This window comes from Oculina patagonica, chromosome 5 (assembly GCF_052425735.1).
Source record: "Oculina patagonica isolate OP01 chromosome 5, crgOcupat, whole genome shotgun sequence".
NCBI lineage: Eukaryota > Metazoa > Cnidaria > Anthozoa > Scleractinia > Oculinidae > Oculina > Oculina patagonica.
In genome coordinates, this window is record NC_135762.1 from 17,592,944 (window position 1) to 17,608,517 (window position 15,574).

Sequence of the window (15,574 nt, forward strand, 5' to 3'; positions counted from 1 at the left end):
TCTTACCTGCTTATAAACAAGTCCTGTCGGGGAACATTTTATTTGAAAATAAGTCAGTCGCTTGTTTTACTCCACGTTAATGAAACTTATTGTCAAATGTAAGATTCCGCACCAGAGGACTTACCTTTAAGTTGGGGTGGGCGCATTTTCAGGACTCTACTATTTTTGCGTAGCGGCCATCCCAATAAAATGTTTCGTTTCCCATCGCCCGACCGACCCATTTTTTTCGAAAAGTAAAAAAAAAAAAAAAAAATTCCAGATTCACTGGTTAAAGAAGCAAGTACTTCAATTTACAAGCACACGATCTTGTTTTATTAACAACGATTGGTATATGATGTCTTTGTTTTTAATAAACATCGACTGTTTAGACATTTGATAGACCTTGATAAGGAATAACGAACGAAAAGACCACGTTTTCGAGTTGACTTTGTAACCAGGCTTTCTTACTTAGCAGCCCGGCCTTCTCTGGAACCCAAGTGTTTTTTCTTTTTTTTTTTTTTTGCCCGACCGACCGACCCATCATCACAAAAGACGGGGCGATGGGAAACGAAACATTTTATTGGGATGGCCTAGTAATAAGATAACCTAAAAATTAATTAAATTATCGGGGATGGTAGGGGAATAATAAATAACGGGCTAAAACAGAAAATGAATAAGGAATATTTAAGGTTTTAATGCTTGGAATAATGAATAAGTCATTTCCAGTAAAGGAATAATGAATAGCGGTTATTCACCGTGCTATATTATTATTTTTTGATATAAAGTGATCTTCGACCCATGTAACCGGATTTTAGGCAGTGTTTACGGTTCAATTACACGGTTGAAATAACGAGTGGTCTTTCAACGGAGTAAAATAAAGGGTCGATAAAAGTATCGATCGAGAATTACCAATGGGTAAAAAGAAGAAGAAAAGTCGTGATAAACGGTAAAGACTGATCAGACATAAGTAAAAGTAAGCAATATTTAATTTGCAGTGAAGAAAGGTGTAGATCGGCTTAGTTTCACCGGATAAATCGCTATCCAATGGATAAGTGTCAACAAACCAAACTGCGCTATCCACCGGATAGTGATTCAATACCGGTGGAAAGCGTTATCCATCTTGTGAATCTGAGTGAATTTCATATGTTTGCATTATTTTATGATGCACGCACCGATACTTTAGGGACCGTTCATTTTAATGGGGTGGGATTTGAGGTGGGCCAGACCAAAAACATATGGCTTCAAGGGGGGGGGGGGGGGTGTAAGGGTTGGACCCGCAAAATAATAGTATGATGGCATCTAAAAGAGTGCAAAACCTCTACCAGAATGCCTAAAATAGCGTTTCTGGAGTTCTCAAAATGAAAATTTTCTCAGGGGAGCATGCCCCCGGACCCCCCTACTTTGTTTTGAACCGAGCAACATCAAGTCAATCCCACTAACTATTTGGTTGAAAACAAATTTGTCTGATATTCTAAATTGATACGTTTTACTTGTCAATTTTTTTTTTTTTTTGTTTTTTTTTGGGGGGGGGGGGGGGAATTCATTTAAAACATTTAGGATTACGAAGGTGGGGGGAGCAGGGTAAAAATATTTGATGACGAGGGAGGGCCATTATATTTTACAGGCACTGTCGATCAGATCCCACCCCCACCCTATAAAAAATAAACGGTTACTTAATTTAGGCAATAGGGAATAATGAATAACAAGAAAAATCTGCGAAAAATGTGAAGCAATAATGAATAAGTCAGTTCCAAAAATTCCTCTTCCACCCCCGAAAATTAAACAAGAGATGAAATTCAAACATTTACTTTTTATTCCACTTTACATCGGAATTGTTTTATTTTCTTCATTTAACTCACACGCTAAACAACTGGAGACCAAATTATGGAAATGTTCAAGGCGAAAAATCTTAGCAAGGAACGGTAACTAGGCACAACAACTTTGTAACAGCTTGGACCTTGTTATCCGCCCACAAGGGAGATCAAGGAGTTAGAGATCACAACGTTGACGGGACAGACAATCTTATATTGTCTTCTTCTGTAATGACCTGATCAACTGCGGATGATCTAAAAGATGGATTCACTGTACCCCATGATAATGTTTTGAAATCTGCTTTAAAAGTTAACATTTTAGTTAAGCTACTTCTGATCGAGACTCCGACCTCGCTTCTACGACCGCGCGAAAAACCAGCCAGTCGAAGTCAAGCAGTAGATTACATCAGTCAAATTGACCAATCATGTACCGTTCTTAAAATAGCCTAGATGTTGACTGGAGATTAAACACATATTTTTTTTAAGAAATTATTTTAGGAAACTATAGAAAGAAGCCCGTTTATGGGGATATCCTTCTCCTAGATCCTCCTCCCTTGTTATTTGGTCAATACAGTTAGGTTATTGGTTATTATACTAACACACTCTTAACCGTGCATATGAAATGAAATAATTTCCCCTTCAGTGAGAGGTTCTCACTCTAAAACTGTGACAATGAAAACTTAAATGACATAACACTCAAAGGTTGTTCGTTCAGCTCGTCAGAAATGATATAAAAAGTTAAGGTTCAAAAGTGGTCAGAATTCTCCGAAATCGTATTTTAGCCTAGCGATTACCTCTTTGTCATCAGCGTATGTCTTCATCCGACGTTGCGACCCGAAAAAATGATTTCATTTGACATGGCCTTTAAAATCCAGTTTGTAAGCGTCTGTAGACAACAACTAGATAATACAGTTTTACAAACAATCTGTTTGGAGTGTACTACGCGACATTAATGTTATATTTAAAAAATAACATAACTGAAACATGCTGGATATAAATGTATAATATTACTATTATAATAATATTAATGTTAATAATAGTATAAATGGTAAATTACATAAAATAATATTAACGTTATTATAAAGCGTTATGGGCCGTTCAATATTTGTTTTGCAATAAAAGCAACATGTTGCTTTACATTTTACCAGTACAAATACAATAAAACATAACTTAAACATGCTGACATATATAATTCAGCTGAAATTTAACATTTCGGTTTAAAGCAAATATTTATCCGAAGCTTTTCTCCTCAGATTTGTCCAGACTTAAAATGGTAAATAACAAAATAATATTAAATATTCAATACACTGGTAAAACATTTCGGGCCATTTGTTTTTGAATGCAACATGTTGGTTATTTATGAAATGACCAGTCACTCAGATGACTGGATACTTAGGCATTTTATGTCAGTTATCCTGTATGTCACTCTTACAACAATCTAGCTTAACAAAAAATAATACCAATAATACAGTATTCCTTGCGCGCGCTCTTGCATGTTTTTTTATATCGTGTAACACGCCTTTTTAACAAAAACTGTGTTCATCCAATTATTTAACAATACAACAACTTTGTTTCGTCATAAGTGTCACACATCACATAAGCTTAGTCTTTCTCTCTCTACCGGCTAATAATATTTTAATATTATTCAAGTTACTTAAAAGTGAAAAAAAAAGTAGACAGTGGCCGAGCTCAAGCCAAATGTATAATATTACTATTATAATAATTATGTCTTGAGTTTAGTGTAATCATATTCACCCTGCAGTTGGATTTGTTACATTTTGTGTTTGTTTCAAACATTTATTTGCCGTTTTTAAGTAGCATGCCTGGAAACTAGCTTTGAGTTTAGTGTAATCATATTCAAAATTCATATTTAAAGTGTACTACAAGACTCAAATGTTGCATCAGTTTTACCAGTACAAATACGATGAAACAACTTACTGCATATAATGTAAAAAGTGCAATTAAAACGAAGCGACATTTCGCCTGAAGCAAAACAGTTATCCGAAGTTTTTCCCTTCAGATTTATAAAGACTATCAATGATAAATAAAATAACATTATTTGTTTTATATAAACATTAATGGTTTTTAAAGTTTCATTTTCGGAAGTAACGCCTTAAAATAAATGTTATGGCAGATGTGATGATGGTCTGCTGGGTACTTTCTATTTAATGTAAATTAATTGTATTGCTCGTGTACGAAAATAACTGTTTAGACAGTAACGTCCTGTTAGCCCCCTTCGCAGCCCTTTTTATTGGGATGTCATGAAACGCTCCCACCAAAAATCCGCAAAAAACGGCTGCGAAGGAGACTGCGTTAACCACTCTCATACGAAAGTAGCCTAATAAAAATACTGTACTGTAAAATAACTACAAACATATACATACTTAACATACTTAAGTGAATTGCTATACAATTTTTAACGCACACATCGTGTGTAGAAAAGTGCTCTATAAAATAACAAAATGTTATCCTTCATCAGTAAATAGCACGGAGTATATCTAGTCCACGGACTTAACAACCGCGCTTTACTGATTTTTTAACGGAAATTGACCTCACCATCAGCCCTCACTTGACATCTTGATTGTAATGTTCAACAACTTTAAAAGAATTAGTTATTTGCGGTCTGCATTTGCGCCGTAACAAGAGCGTAGTAGAATCCTTTAAGACCCAACAGCTCTTGGTGTGTGCCTTGCTCTACCACGCGCCCGTGATGAATGACGGCTATGATGTCAGCGTTCTGTACCGTGGACAATCGATGTGCAATAATGATGGCTGTGCGTCCCTCACTTGCGGCATCCAACGCTTGCTGGACAACCTGTTTGGCAAGAATGAAACCTGTTATTAGCTAAATGTACGAATGACAAAATATACTACGCTGTAGTCAAAATACTTTTTCGACGTTTTGGCAATGCTGCCTTCTTCAGGGAACAAAACTCTTTCATTGTTATTAGCTGCGCTGTTCAATTGTTATCTTGTTATCGGACTGTAGACGTAACTTCACCTTAGCATGATTTTAGATCCGTTTATTCCTGCAAATTCAATTCTTGTGTTGCCTACTGTTTTCTTAGCATTACTTAGGTTCAACAGTATTGACAAAACCGTCACGCCACACAACTTACTTAAAAGCAACTAAAACCTCTGGACTAAAATATTATCCAATTTATCATTCTTTACTTGTAGTAGCCCACAAACACAATTAAAGAAAGTTTTCCTTGTGAAAAGTGAACAGCATTACTGAAAACTACTGCACAAACTCAAAAGTTAGTTGTCTTTAGGAGAGTTTGTATTTCACCTTTTCACTCTCTGTATCCAAAGCAGAAGTTGCCTCATCAAGAAGAAGGATTCGTGGATTGCGAACCAGCGCTCTGGCGATGGCTATTCTTTGCTTCTGTCCTCCTGAGATCAGAGTTCCTTTGTCTCCGACCAAAGTATCATAACCCTACAAACAACAAGATGAATGTGACACGATATACAGAAGTTCTTCAGAGCTATTCGCGCTACTTTGAAACTAAAAGAAATAAATGTACTAAGAAGTACTTACTTTCCCCTTAAAACATCGAAAATCAACTTGCTGTATAAAAAGCTAAAAAACACTTATAAAGTGGAAATTGACAACTGATATGAAAAAAGGTTCTGGGTAAAAAAAAGGAAAAAAAAAAACATTTTTATGTTGCAACCTTAAATCGTAAATGACCTGTCAACAGAACTAGAGCATTCCAAATTTGAGTCAAATGTCTTACCATGGGAAGAGAATTAATGAAGCTGTGTATATTAGCCGCTTTTGCTGCTGCTTTCTATTTCATCCTTGCTAACTTCACGAGAGTTGTCACCGTACGCAATGTTGTCAGCGATGCTGCAGCCAAACAATACAGGCTCCTGTGACACGATACCAATATGAGAGCGCAGCCACTGTATGTTTAGAGTTCGAACACTGTTGCCATCAATGGCCTGAAAAGAGGAATAGACTAACTGTTACTACACAACAAATATGTACAGAATGGAAGTCATTACTTGTTTGCTTGCAAACGTTTTCAAAATTCCACGCCCTACCCAAAAGAACTGACCCTTCCTTCCACCCTAAGCTCTAAATGTTAATCGTAACTCTCCTTATTGAGTGCAAAACGTTTAAGTTTGAGGCAGGCACATTAATGTTATTATTCTTGTCGACTTATCATCTGTATGATAAAATCAAATTTTTTAATCAAAAGGAAAGTAACTAATTTGGTTGGTAAAAACTTTCAATTGCTGATTGCATGGGAGGATACATGAAAGTTATGTAAACTTATTGGATGAGGGGAATTCAAGGGCCGGGGGTCAGCGCATAGGGATTGAGCGTAGCCAGTTCAACGTAAAATGACCAAGACCCGCTCCCATTCATCTCACAGTATTAGGGACCTGACGAAACCACGACGGCAACGGCAACGAGAACGTCGCCAGACAAAAGGTTTAATTAGCAGTACAATAGCTCTGCACTTGCGTTATGTTTGTACATTTCTTTGTCGTCCTCTGCAAAACAACAACGTGAAATGACGAAATTCTGCGTAGTCTGGAGAACGTGAACTACGACGGCGAATTTGTCATGTTTCTCGTTTGAATTTAGTACTGCGCTAATAATTTAGCTAGAGGTGAGTTCTGACACCAATGAACGCACTAAATAAATTAGGATTATTACGGGATACTTAAGTAAAATATACATTTATTTTTTTAGTCGACGTTGGCTGTCGTGGTTTCGTAAGGTCCCTATTGGTTTCTGTAGGATTGCGTCAGGTAAGCCGTGCTTTGGTGTTAAAGCACAAATGATCTATTCTATCCTTATCCAGTAACAATAACTCACCACTTCTCCGTCTTCAGCATCATAAAACCTCTCCAGGAGAGAAACAACTGTACTTTTACCGCAGCCGCTTGAACCAACAAGAGCAAGTTTTTGTCCTTTCTGGACAGACAGCGTTAACCCTCGTAGAACTTTTACGTCTGGTCGGGTTGGATAGCGGAAACGAACGCTACGTAACTGGATTGTTCCTGTCACAGAACCCTGTACAAAGACAACGAGGAATACAACATTGTTTAAAGTCAACCGAAGCTACGTGTAGACAGTAATGATTTTCATGCCACTTAATCATCGCAACACTTATCTTGGGAACTTTGGCCAAATAGTTTCCGGTATCGGTCAATAATAAAAAAGAACTTTACCACTAAAATGGAAAGACTACCTACATCTTTTCTGGAATAACGTTGTGCTAGCTGCTAGAATCAAGTGTGCCGCATAATACCTAGAGTCACAGACCAGGGTTTTGCTCAGAAGCTTTTACTTCAATGGACACAGACCAGAGTTTGGCTCAGAAGCTTTGAATGGTTACATACCGAGGTTTCATCTTTAGCCTCAAATATATCATGGTGCGTTTGAATACTTATGTGAAGATGTTGACCACCAACAAGCGATACAAATGTGTTCGCATCAAAGGGGTAACTACAAATTGTGACACTAGTACTATGAAAGAATTTTTAAAATCTGACCCCCCCCCCCCCTTCCCCTGCGCAACAATGGGCTCCTGTTCAAATTTTTTTTGCTTTAGTCAGATACCTCAACAGACATTTCGAGGCATTTATTAAGTACTAAACGTACAAAATTAACCAATAATTTTTTTAACGACCAAATTTTATGAAGAAAATGAAGGATGTCCAAAAGCAGTCATTGGTCGCATTAAAGAGAGGAAATTAAAATGGATCTAGAGCTTTTGCAGGGGCCAAGAAGTGGCCACAACCACGAGGTAGAAAGAATGAGATCAGTTCACTTTACTCAGTAGTCCGGCACTCCAGGGAAATACAGTAAAAGAGGTGTATATTCTTACCGGTGTCAAACCATCTTCAGAGGAACTGTCGATTGCAGATTTACGGTCAAATATTTTAAAGAGACGAGCAGCAGCGATCTTGGCTTTCTCGTAGTCTGGTGAGAGAGCGCTGACCTGACCCAGCACAAATCCACCCATCATTATGGACAGCACCACCCTAACACACAAACACAACTCTTGTTAATATTCGCTTACACAATGCTTATACTTTTAAAATACTTTAACTGCATCAATACTTCAACTGCTTTACACCACAAAGCAAATTGAAATGCCAACAATTATACAGAGTGAATTTTGTCAACATACACTCATGCTTAGGAGACCAAGTGTACCACAAAGATGGCATTCAAAATAAGAGCGCTGTGCATGAGGTAATTTGAAAGAAGGAATAGTTCAGTGATTTACTGACTTCTGTCACTTCTACACTTCGTCAGTTTACAGTTGATGGAGCAATACAAACCACAGCCGACACCATGTTGTTGTCCATCCAAGTGTCCACCCAAGTGGTTTGTGGAAAGCCGAATTTTCGTATGGGTTACGCGTTAAAGTAATTGTGCATTTCATGACTTTCAGAGTTACCAAGCTGTTAAAGGTGAAAGGTACTTACTTCATAACTTGCTCCATATCCATTTCTCGTTGTACGACAAGATATCCTCCATATCTAAATGCTGCAGCATTAGCGAAGAACATAAACGCCTCTGATAAGCCAAATGACACTCCCTGCAAGTGAGCCCGTCTCATGGCCTTTCTGCAAATTACAATGAAGTTTAGAAAAAGTAGGCTGTTAAACTAACAACAAACCAACAACGTGGATATCATGACAGAACAGCTGATTTATTGATTATTTACACGTGCGCGCGTGACATTTCACAGCTCACTAGATTCTATTTTCGAAATTTGCCTTGCGTTGCGTTACCTTACCTGTTACGCCATTTTCCTGGTTTACACTAAAATTACACTCCAATCGACCACAGCCCTCGACCAATGAGCGCACGAGAATTCTCTCACTTATTTTATAAATTGTAATACGGTGATCAATGAAGCCCAAACCCATTACAAATCATGATTTGCTTTAAGTGTCCGTGTTGGCGACGTTGACATGCTTCCCAACTTTGCGAAAAACGACATGTTGTCCCACGAACAGTAACATGCTGGATTATATGAAACGTTACATGTATGTTTTCCCTTGAATGTCAACCTGAGCTTGCTAGCGGCTATCCCACAACTGTCACTGGTTACAATCTTTTACTGTACTTGCCACAAGATTTTCCACACTTGCCAAGACTGGCATGTTTTTTTTTTTTTTTTTTTTTGCGTTCTGGGTGGCTCAGTTAGTAACGAATGCCAGTGCGATTACTTTTGTTGGTCAGTTACTGGAAAACCTATCCGAGTCTTTATTGCTTTCCTTGCATTACTGGCATGAAGAATGAGAAAACGAGCCTGTGCCAAACAATTAACTTACTTATATGGATTCTTTAAAGCCCGGGCGTAGTCGTTAAAGAAAGTGTCTTCTCTTCCCAGTGTCGCCACAGTTCGAATATTTTCTATCGTTTCCACTGCAATCTATTAAAAGAAAAATCAATAACACAGAACAATTATAACATTACTGACTATTGTGGCTTTTACCTTCGGCCCTCCTTCTCGCATTAATGCTTTTTTAAAAACATTAACGGAGCTCAAAAATTCGATAACTTTAAACGAACATACAGTGAATGTTTTCAAATTATCTTTTTTTCTTGTCTTGTCTTTCTAACTAAAGGGATATTACGTCCTCCCCATTCTTATCATCAAATAACGCTGGCTAAATGCGAACTAACATCTCACCTTGCCTGACTGAATAAGTTCGTCTTCACCATCGTCAGAAACCTTGCCTCCTGCGAACACTTTCATCTGAATCGCACTGGCGACTACCAGTAACGGAATAAATGCCAGAACCACTAGCGACAATTTCCAGCCATTAATGAAGGCATATACCGTGCAGGCAATAACTGTGCTGATGGCCATTGCAATAGTGCCAAGGCGAGTCCCTGCAGCCTGAGGGAAAAAATATTGAATTTGAAGGAGCTCCGTGCTCTACAGTCCGTTGTAACGATGCAGAAGTGGCACAGAATAGTAGTCAACTTAAACACCTTTCAATGTATTCTTTGTTATGCCAACAAAAAAAGTATTGTACGCTACATTTCAAAACAAATTAAATTAAATAACTGCCGTTACGTTACCCCTTGAACAGCTGAAGCATGTGTTCCCAGTGCTGTAGTTAATGCTCCAGTGCTGTGAAGTGGATCATCAAAGTACGCCATATCCTATTGAGCAATGACACGGCTCATCAGTTTCCTTGTACAATCTTAAATTAAAGGGAACCTCCAATCTTACAACAAGTTGACGTTGAATTGTTTGAAATAATGCCTTAATTCCAAATTTTACAGGACTAACCTTACCTTAATGAAACTAACCTTATCATAAGAAATACTTATTACATAAATTTTCGGCGTTATTTTCGGTTTTGGTGTTTTTTTTTTTTTTTTTTTTTTTTTTTTTTTTTTTTTTTTTTTTTTTTTTTTTATTTTTTTTTTTTTTTTTTTAAATTTTGCACTTTTTTTTTTTTTTTTTTTTTTTTTTTTTTTTTTTTTTTTTTTTAAAAAAAAAAAAAAAAATATAAGGGGACAGGTTAAGAAAATTTGCTTGTTGATATTTGGGTTTGATTTTTATATTCATTCCAAACAATAGAAAGTTAAATAATGGATATTTAAAAACATGAAACGGGCGAGAGAAAAAACAAAGATACTGCACGAGACTATCATGATCTGATAAACTGATAAACAATAATTTTACTACCTTCACTAAGATATCTTACTTTGAACACTTTGCGAGACCTGTTGAGTCACACAAAATCATTGCAAGTGTTATTGCTACTTACCTGTCTTAAGATAGCTTCAAACGCCATTTTCCTCAGCCGCATGGTCAAAATTTCACCAGACTTGGCAAACATTGAACCCTAAAAAAGAAAACAGTTAGAATAATTTGACATTATTAAAGACTTTTCTAGACGCACTGTAACCTTATTGTACGATGTGTTTAGCACTGTAACATCATCACGTCAAAAAATAAAGATCAAGACGAAAGACTGAATATTCTAAAAAATGGGAATATTCTCACAAACATGGCAGAAGGTTCCACAAATTAATCACAGTATTACCTTATTATAGGAAATTAACGATACATGTTATTAACGCGAATTTCAAAAATTCGCGTTAATTTTATTTTATGTATGTTAACTTTTTTACTATAAGCATTTAACCAGAATTTTTCCTAAATTCGCGTCAATTTTATTACGCGTAAATTTTGTTCGCGTTGTTAAAATGCCTCGTTATATTCCTATAATACCGGTAAGGTACTAGTACATTACAAGTTGCTAACATAGTAATTGTCTGTTACACTTTAGCAAACAAGTAAACATAAACTTTACCCGGATAACATTAGCAAAAAAACTTGCAACACCAATAACAAGAAACATGATTGACCAGAATTCAGACTCTTTTTTCATCTTGTCTTCATCTTTCATAGTGAACACCTAACAGGAAACAATTAAAAAATCATCGTCATCACTATTGTTGTCATTGCAATCATCATCATTATCATCATTATCAACTACAACAACAACGACAACAACATCACTCTGTGACTGCCTACTTTTGAGAATTTTATAAACATAGTTATTTTTAACGGTAGCAAAATATATCTCAATAGTTGGGACCAGTACTTACCGCAAGAATTTCAGACAGAACCAATGCAAATGCGAAAGGAAACAGTCCATCAATCATACCAGCAATGCTTCCTAATACCAAGTACGGCCATTCAGTCAGGTTCATTTTTATGATGCGTGTCACTGGAGCAGGCTCTACTTCCTCCTCTAAAATCTTCTCTTCGTCATCCTTTTTTTTCTTATCCTGAATTAAATAACAACAGATTCAAATCAGTCTTACCTAAGAATGTTGGGTTAAAGACTCTACAGTGTATTTCCCTACATACCGTAGAATTCCGGTTATAAGCCCTGGGCTTATACAACTTCGAAAGGGCTTTTGGGTGGGCTTATAAACGGAGGGGCTTATATCCGGGAGGGCTTATAAGCGGAATGAAAAAAAGGTTTTGCAAGAAGCCACGGGAGTGTTGATCGAAATACGTTTTGAAGTTAAAAACGCATAATAAAGCAACATTTAGCCCTGTTCAGTACTGTCATCCGGTAGTGGGGGGCTTATAATTGGATGTATTTTTTTGGTTCCAAATAGATGAGCCTATAACCGGGGGGGCTAATAACCAGAATTTTACGGTATTCTTGTCTGTGAAAGTGTAGTTTATAGCAGAACATTCTTTTATATTGACAATCTAAAGCACAATGTATGTGTAGCTATAAAATGCTATTTTAAGGCTTAGTGAAATGACCTTTGGAAAGAGCCAAGTGCTGGTAAAGAGGAAAAGATGAATAGAGAACAAATTGCACATCACCAGGCAAAGCTTGAAGGGCAATAAATACCAATTTAAGTGAAATTGATATAGTAATATAGAATAACTGAGTAAGAAGAGATAAAAATTGCAGTCTGTAGATGGATCTGCAGGCTGCGTTAAACAGTACTCCACAGTTTTAAAAAATAAATACGGTACTGGTAAATAAGATTTATTGGGTGACCTTATTCAGGGTAATGGCGTTTCTAATTTTACTTATTCTCATTTGGTTTGCTTGTGGTTACAGTTATCGACTTTTATTATTCAACACCTGCGCGCGTTTTTTTTTTTTTTTTTTTTTTTTTTTTTTTTTTTTTTTTTTATCCCCTTATTTGGTGGTTAGGGCAACATATTGCCCTAACCACCAAAAAGGTAACAGCAGGTGAAGCTGACTGCAAGTAAACCGGGATGAAGCTAACCCCAAGCAAATATGGTCACACAATTTATTACTGTGTGCAGATGACAATATGTTAATTAGCAAATAGGGTGTGCCAATGACATAATTGTCTCAAAACTGGTTAAATGGATGTGCTTCAATGATGGCCTAGCTTTGTTAAGGGTAAAGTACTGTATAAGGGATTCAGCAAGTAAGTGAAATGGTCAGACAGTGCAGGCCACTGGTCCCTGGCACTGTTTGGCAGCCTGGCAGTTTCGCAAAGCCCCTCGTGTTTTACAGCTGTCCAGCGGAGATCAGATCATTAATTTCCATGCTTGTCTTCAGTTATATTGTTGACAGCCCTCAGAAGTGTTAAGGTACCGTAATTTAAACTCGAGTATAAGCCACACTTTTTTGCTGAAATTCTGGGCTCAAAATCGTGGGTGCGGCTTATCTACGACTGGGACCATAATGGGGTCGCCTTTTCGAGAAGTGTAAATTGCCTAGTCTGGGGTCAGAAAAAGCACTTAAAACATTGAGTAAATAAATATTTAACATATTGAAACCTGCTGTTGTCGATCATTGCCGCTTTTGGTAAAAGGTGATAGGTGTGTTCGTTTTTGTTCGTTTTTCTTTTCTTCCCTTTTTTCTTTTTGGTGTAGTTAAAAATATTTTTGTAGACGAAAAAAATTTGGGGTGAAATTATTTGGGGTTTGATGGGGGGGGGGGCTGAGAACCCCCCCCACACACCAAAAAACCCCCCCCCCCCCCCCCCCTGGCCTCTAAGGCAGTTGTTAATTCCTCAGTCACGAATTGTTCGTCAGTTGTTCTTTCAAACGATTTATTTGCACCTCACTTGAGCAGCTAAACTTGAGCTGGCATGGAATCTCCATTCCTCCACAAAGCTGCCTATTTGCTAAACTCCCATTGAGCAACAAGTTTTTATCAACACACAGCTGATATGGTTAGAAATTGAACTTAAATCAGTGATGGCTTTTCCATGTTGTTTACCGGACCGATCATCGATCGAACATGACTGGACCCCAGACTTCTCTCTTTAAGTGACTGTGTGGATACTAAGCAAATGTTTTGTATCGTCCTCAATCTGTTGTGCTCAGACTATTTCCAGTCTTGAAATTTCATCGTTTTCCACATTGGACTTAAGCAATAAAGATAATATATTGTCAAAAGAGCATCCTTTTTAAAAGGTATTGGGATTTCAAGTTTATATTTTTTTCTCAAAATCAAGCTTCAAAGTTGGGGGTGTGGCTTATCTACGAGTGCTGCTAATATACAAGAGTCTTTACGGGTAAGCTACCTACCTCTTTAGTCTTGCCTGCAGATTTGGGCCTGTCTAAAACAGAGCTGCCTCTCCTTTTGGCTGATAATCTACGTGATGCTCTAGTGGAAAGCTTCCTTTCAAATTCAGGTTCACTATCACTTGACATGTTTGACATACTGCGCATAAAGTTTATTGCTGCTGTCGACTCTAAAACAAAGAAAAAAGTTTAGCACTCACTAAGACATAGTATACAAAATCTTTATGAACATTTAATTTCATCACTATCTTTGCAATTTAAAGGATGTCCGTGACTTACAACTCTACAAACTATGTGTAACTTTTATACCAACAAGCTTTTTCTACAAGTCTGCTAACTGTAGTCATTAATTTAACTAAACTTGTTTTTGTTAGTTTTACGGCAAGCTCTAGAGCAGCTAGCCAGACTCTGCTATGTTACCTAGGGTTGCAGGATTAAATGAGTACTCCTACCTTTCTCTTCAACATCCTCTTTCACGTCATTATCATCATCAATCTCCCCATCTTGTTCCTCCTCTTCAAAGGTCTACGAAATTGTATAATTATTTGTAAAATTCACTAATTATTCATGAGGGTGCAAACCAATCCCAGCACAGTATTCAGATCAGATGTACACAACTGTAAACCCAGATACAAATCAGACAATAGAATTAACTTTTGATACAAACTCCTCCTCAGCTAATTAGTATTCATTAACTTTTGATACAGATCTCTACTGATTCGCATAACAATACTTTTCATTCTTTTTACTGTTTTCATTTCACAAGTAGAATAAAATATTTACGTCCGATCTGTATGGGCATTTACAATGGCTCGCCTATCGGCTCGCCATTGTAACCGTCCATACAGATCTTCCGCTCATATTTTATCTTCTACATAAATTATATATATATATATCTAGTGTTAGGACCTCTAATAGTATGAAAACCACTTTAAGTGATGGAGTTTCCTAATAAAAGATTGTTATTATTATTACAATGGATTATACATTAAAGTACAAGTGAAATTAAGAGTGTCCAAACACAGGGCCAGATTTTAACAAAGGACAGAAATATGCAGTGAATGAGTGAGTATGTTCAATTACACTACATTTACTATTAATAGCATCTGACATCATATACTTCTTTGCCTGCCAGCGTGGATACATACAACTGAACTCCTATATAAAGCTTACCAGCTAATTTGTGAACAACAGTAAGCAAACTATTAAAGTTTACTCAATGTTAAGCAAGTTATATTTTCTTTTATAATGTAACTTACAATAACAACTTGAAGTTATGACACAACTCTAATAAATAATAAGACCTTTCGGTTGATTAACTAACCTGTAATGTGACCAACTGATGATAGACTCCATCAGTCTGCATGAGTTCATCATGGCTTCCTTTCTCGACCACCACACCCTCCTGAATAGCTGCAATAACATCAGCATTCTGGACTGTTGACAAACGGTGAGCAATCACAATGGTTGTACGACCCTGACGAGCCTAACAGATGAGGAATTAGAAATATGATATTAGTATAATTTTAAAAGGCCTCTACTTAAAACTATGTATATGTATAATGGGGGAAAGCTTTGAGCCAAGCATCCCATACCTGCCAGAGCTTGTCCCAGTTTAAGTAGCATTAAGTACACACAGTCAGGGATGAAGAAACTGCTACCTTATTGTTACTTATTTTTGCAGTAACTTAATTTTCATGATCTTCACAGAATCTTGAAAATATATACCCAGGAAAACCT

At 36.9% G+C, this 15,574-nt stretch overlaps 1 protein-coding gene across 1 annotated transcript in view; it reads right to left on the reverse strand.

Annotated features, from left to right (window-relative positions):
• Positions 1-1,774: 1,774 nt before the first annotated feature.
• Positions 1,775-15,574, reverse strand: part of LOC144653070 (ATP-dependent translocase ABCB1-like) — a 38,785-nt gene continuing 24,985 nt past the window's right edge. Inside the window, 16 exon segments of the mRNA XM_078512986.1 lie at positions 1,775-4,605; positions 5,083-5,229; positions 5,531-5,581; positions 5,583-5,738; positions 6,625-6,822; positions 7,640-7,796; positions 8,247-8,387; positions 9,102-9,202; positions 9,464-9,673; positions 9,859-9,942; positions 10,557-10,634; positions 11,106-11,210; positions 11,404-11,586; positions 13,838-14,004; positions 14,287-14,359; positions 15,159-15,320. Coding sequence (XP_078369112.1) covers positions 4,399-4,605; positions 5,083-5,229; positions 5,531-5,581; positions 5,583-5,738; positions 6,625-6,822; positions 7,640-7,796; positions 8,247-8,387; positions 9,102-9,202; positions 9,464-9,673; positions 9,859-9,942; positions 10,557-10,634; positions 11,106-11,210; positions 11,404-11,586; positions 13,838-14,004; positions 14,287-14,359; positions 15,159-15,320 — 2,220 coding nt within the window. The 3' untranslated portion in view covers positions 1,775-4,398.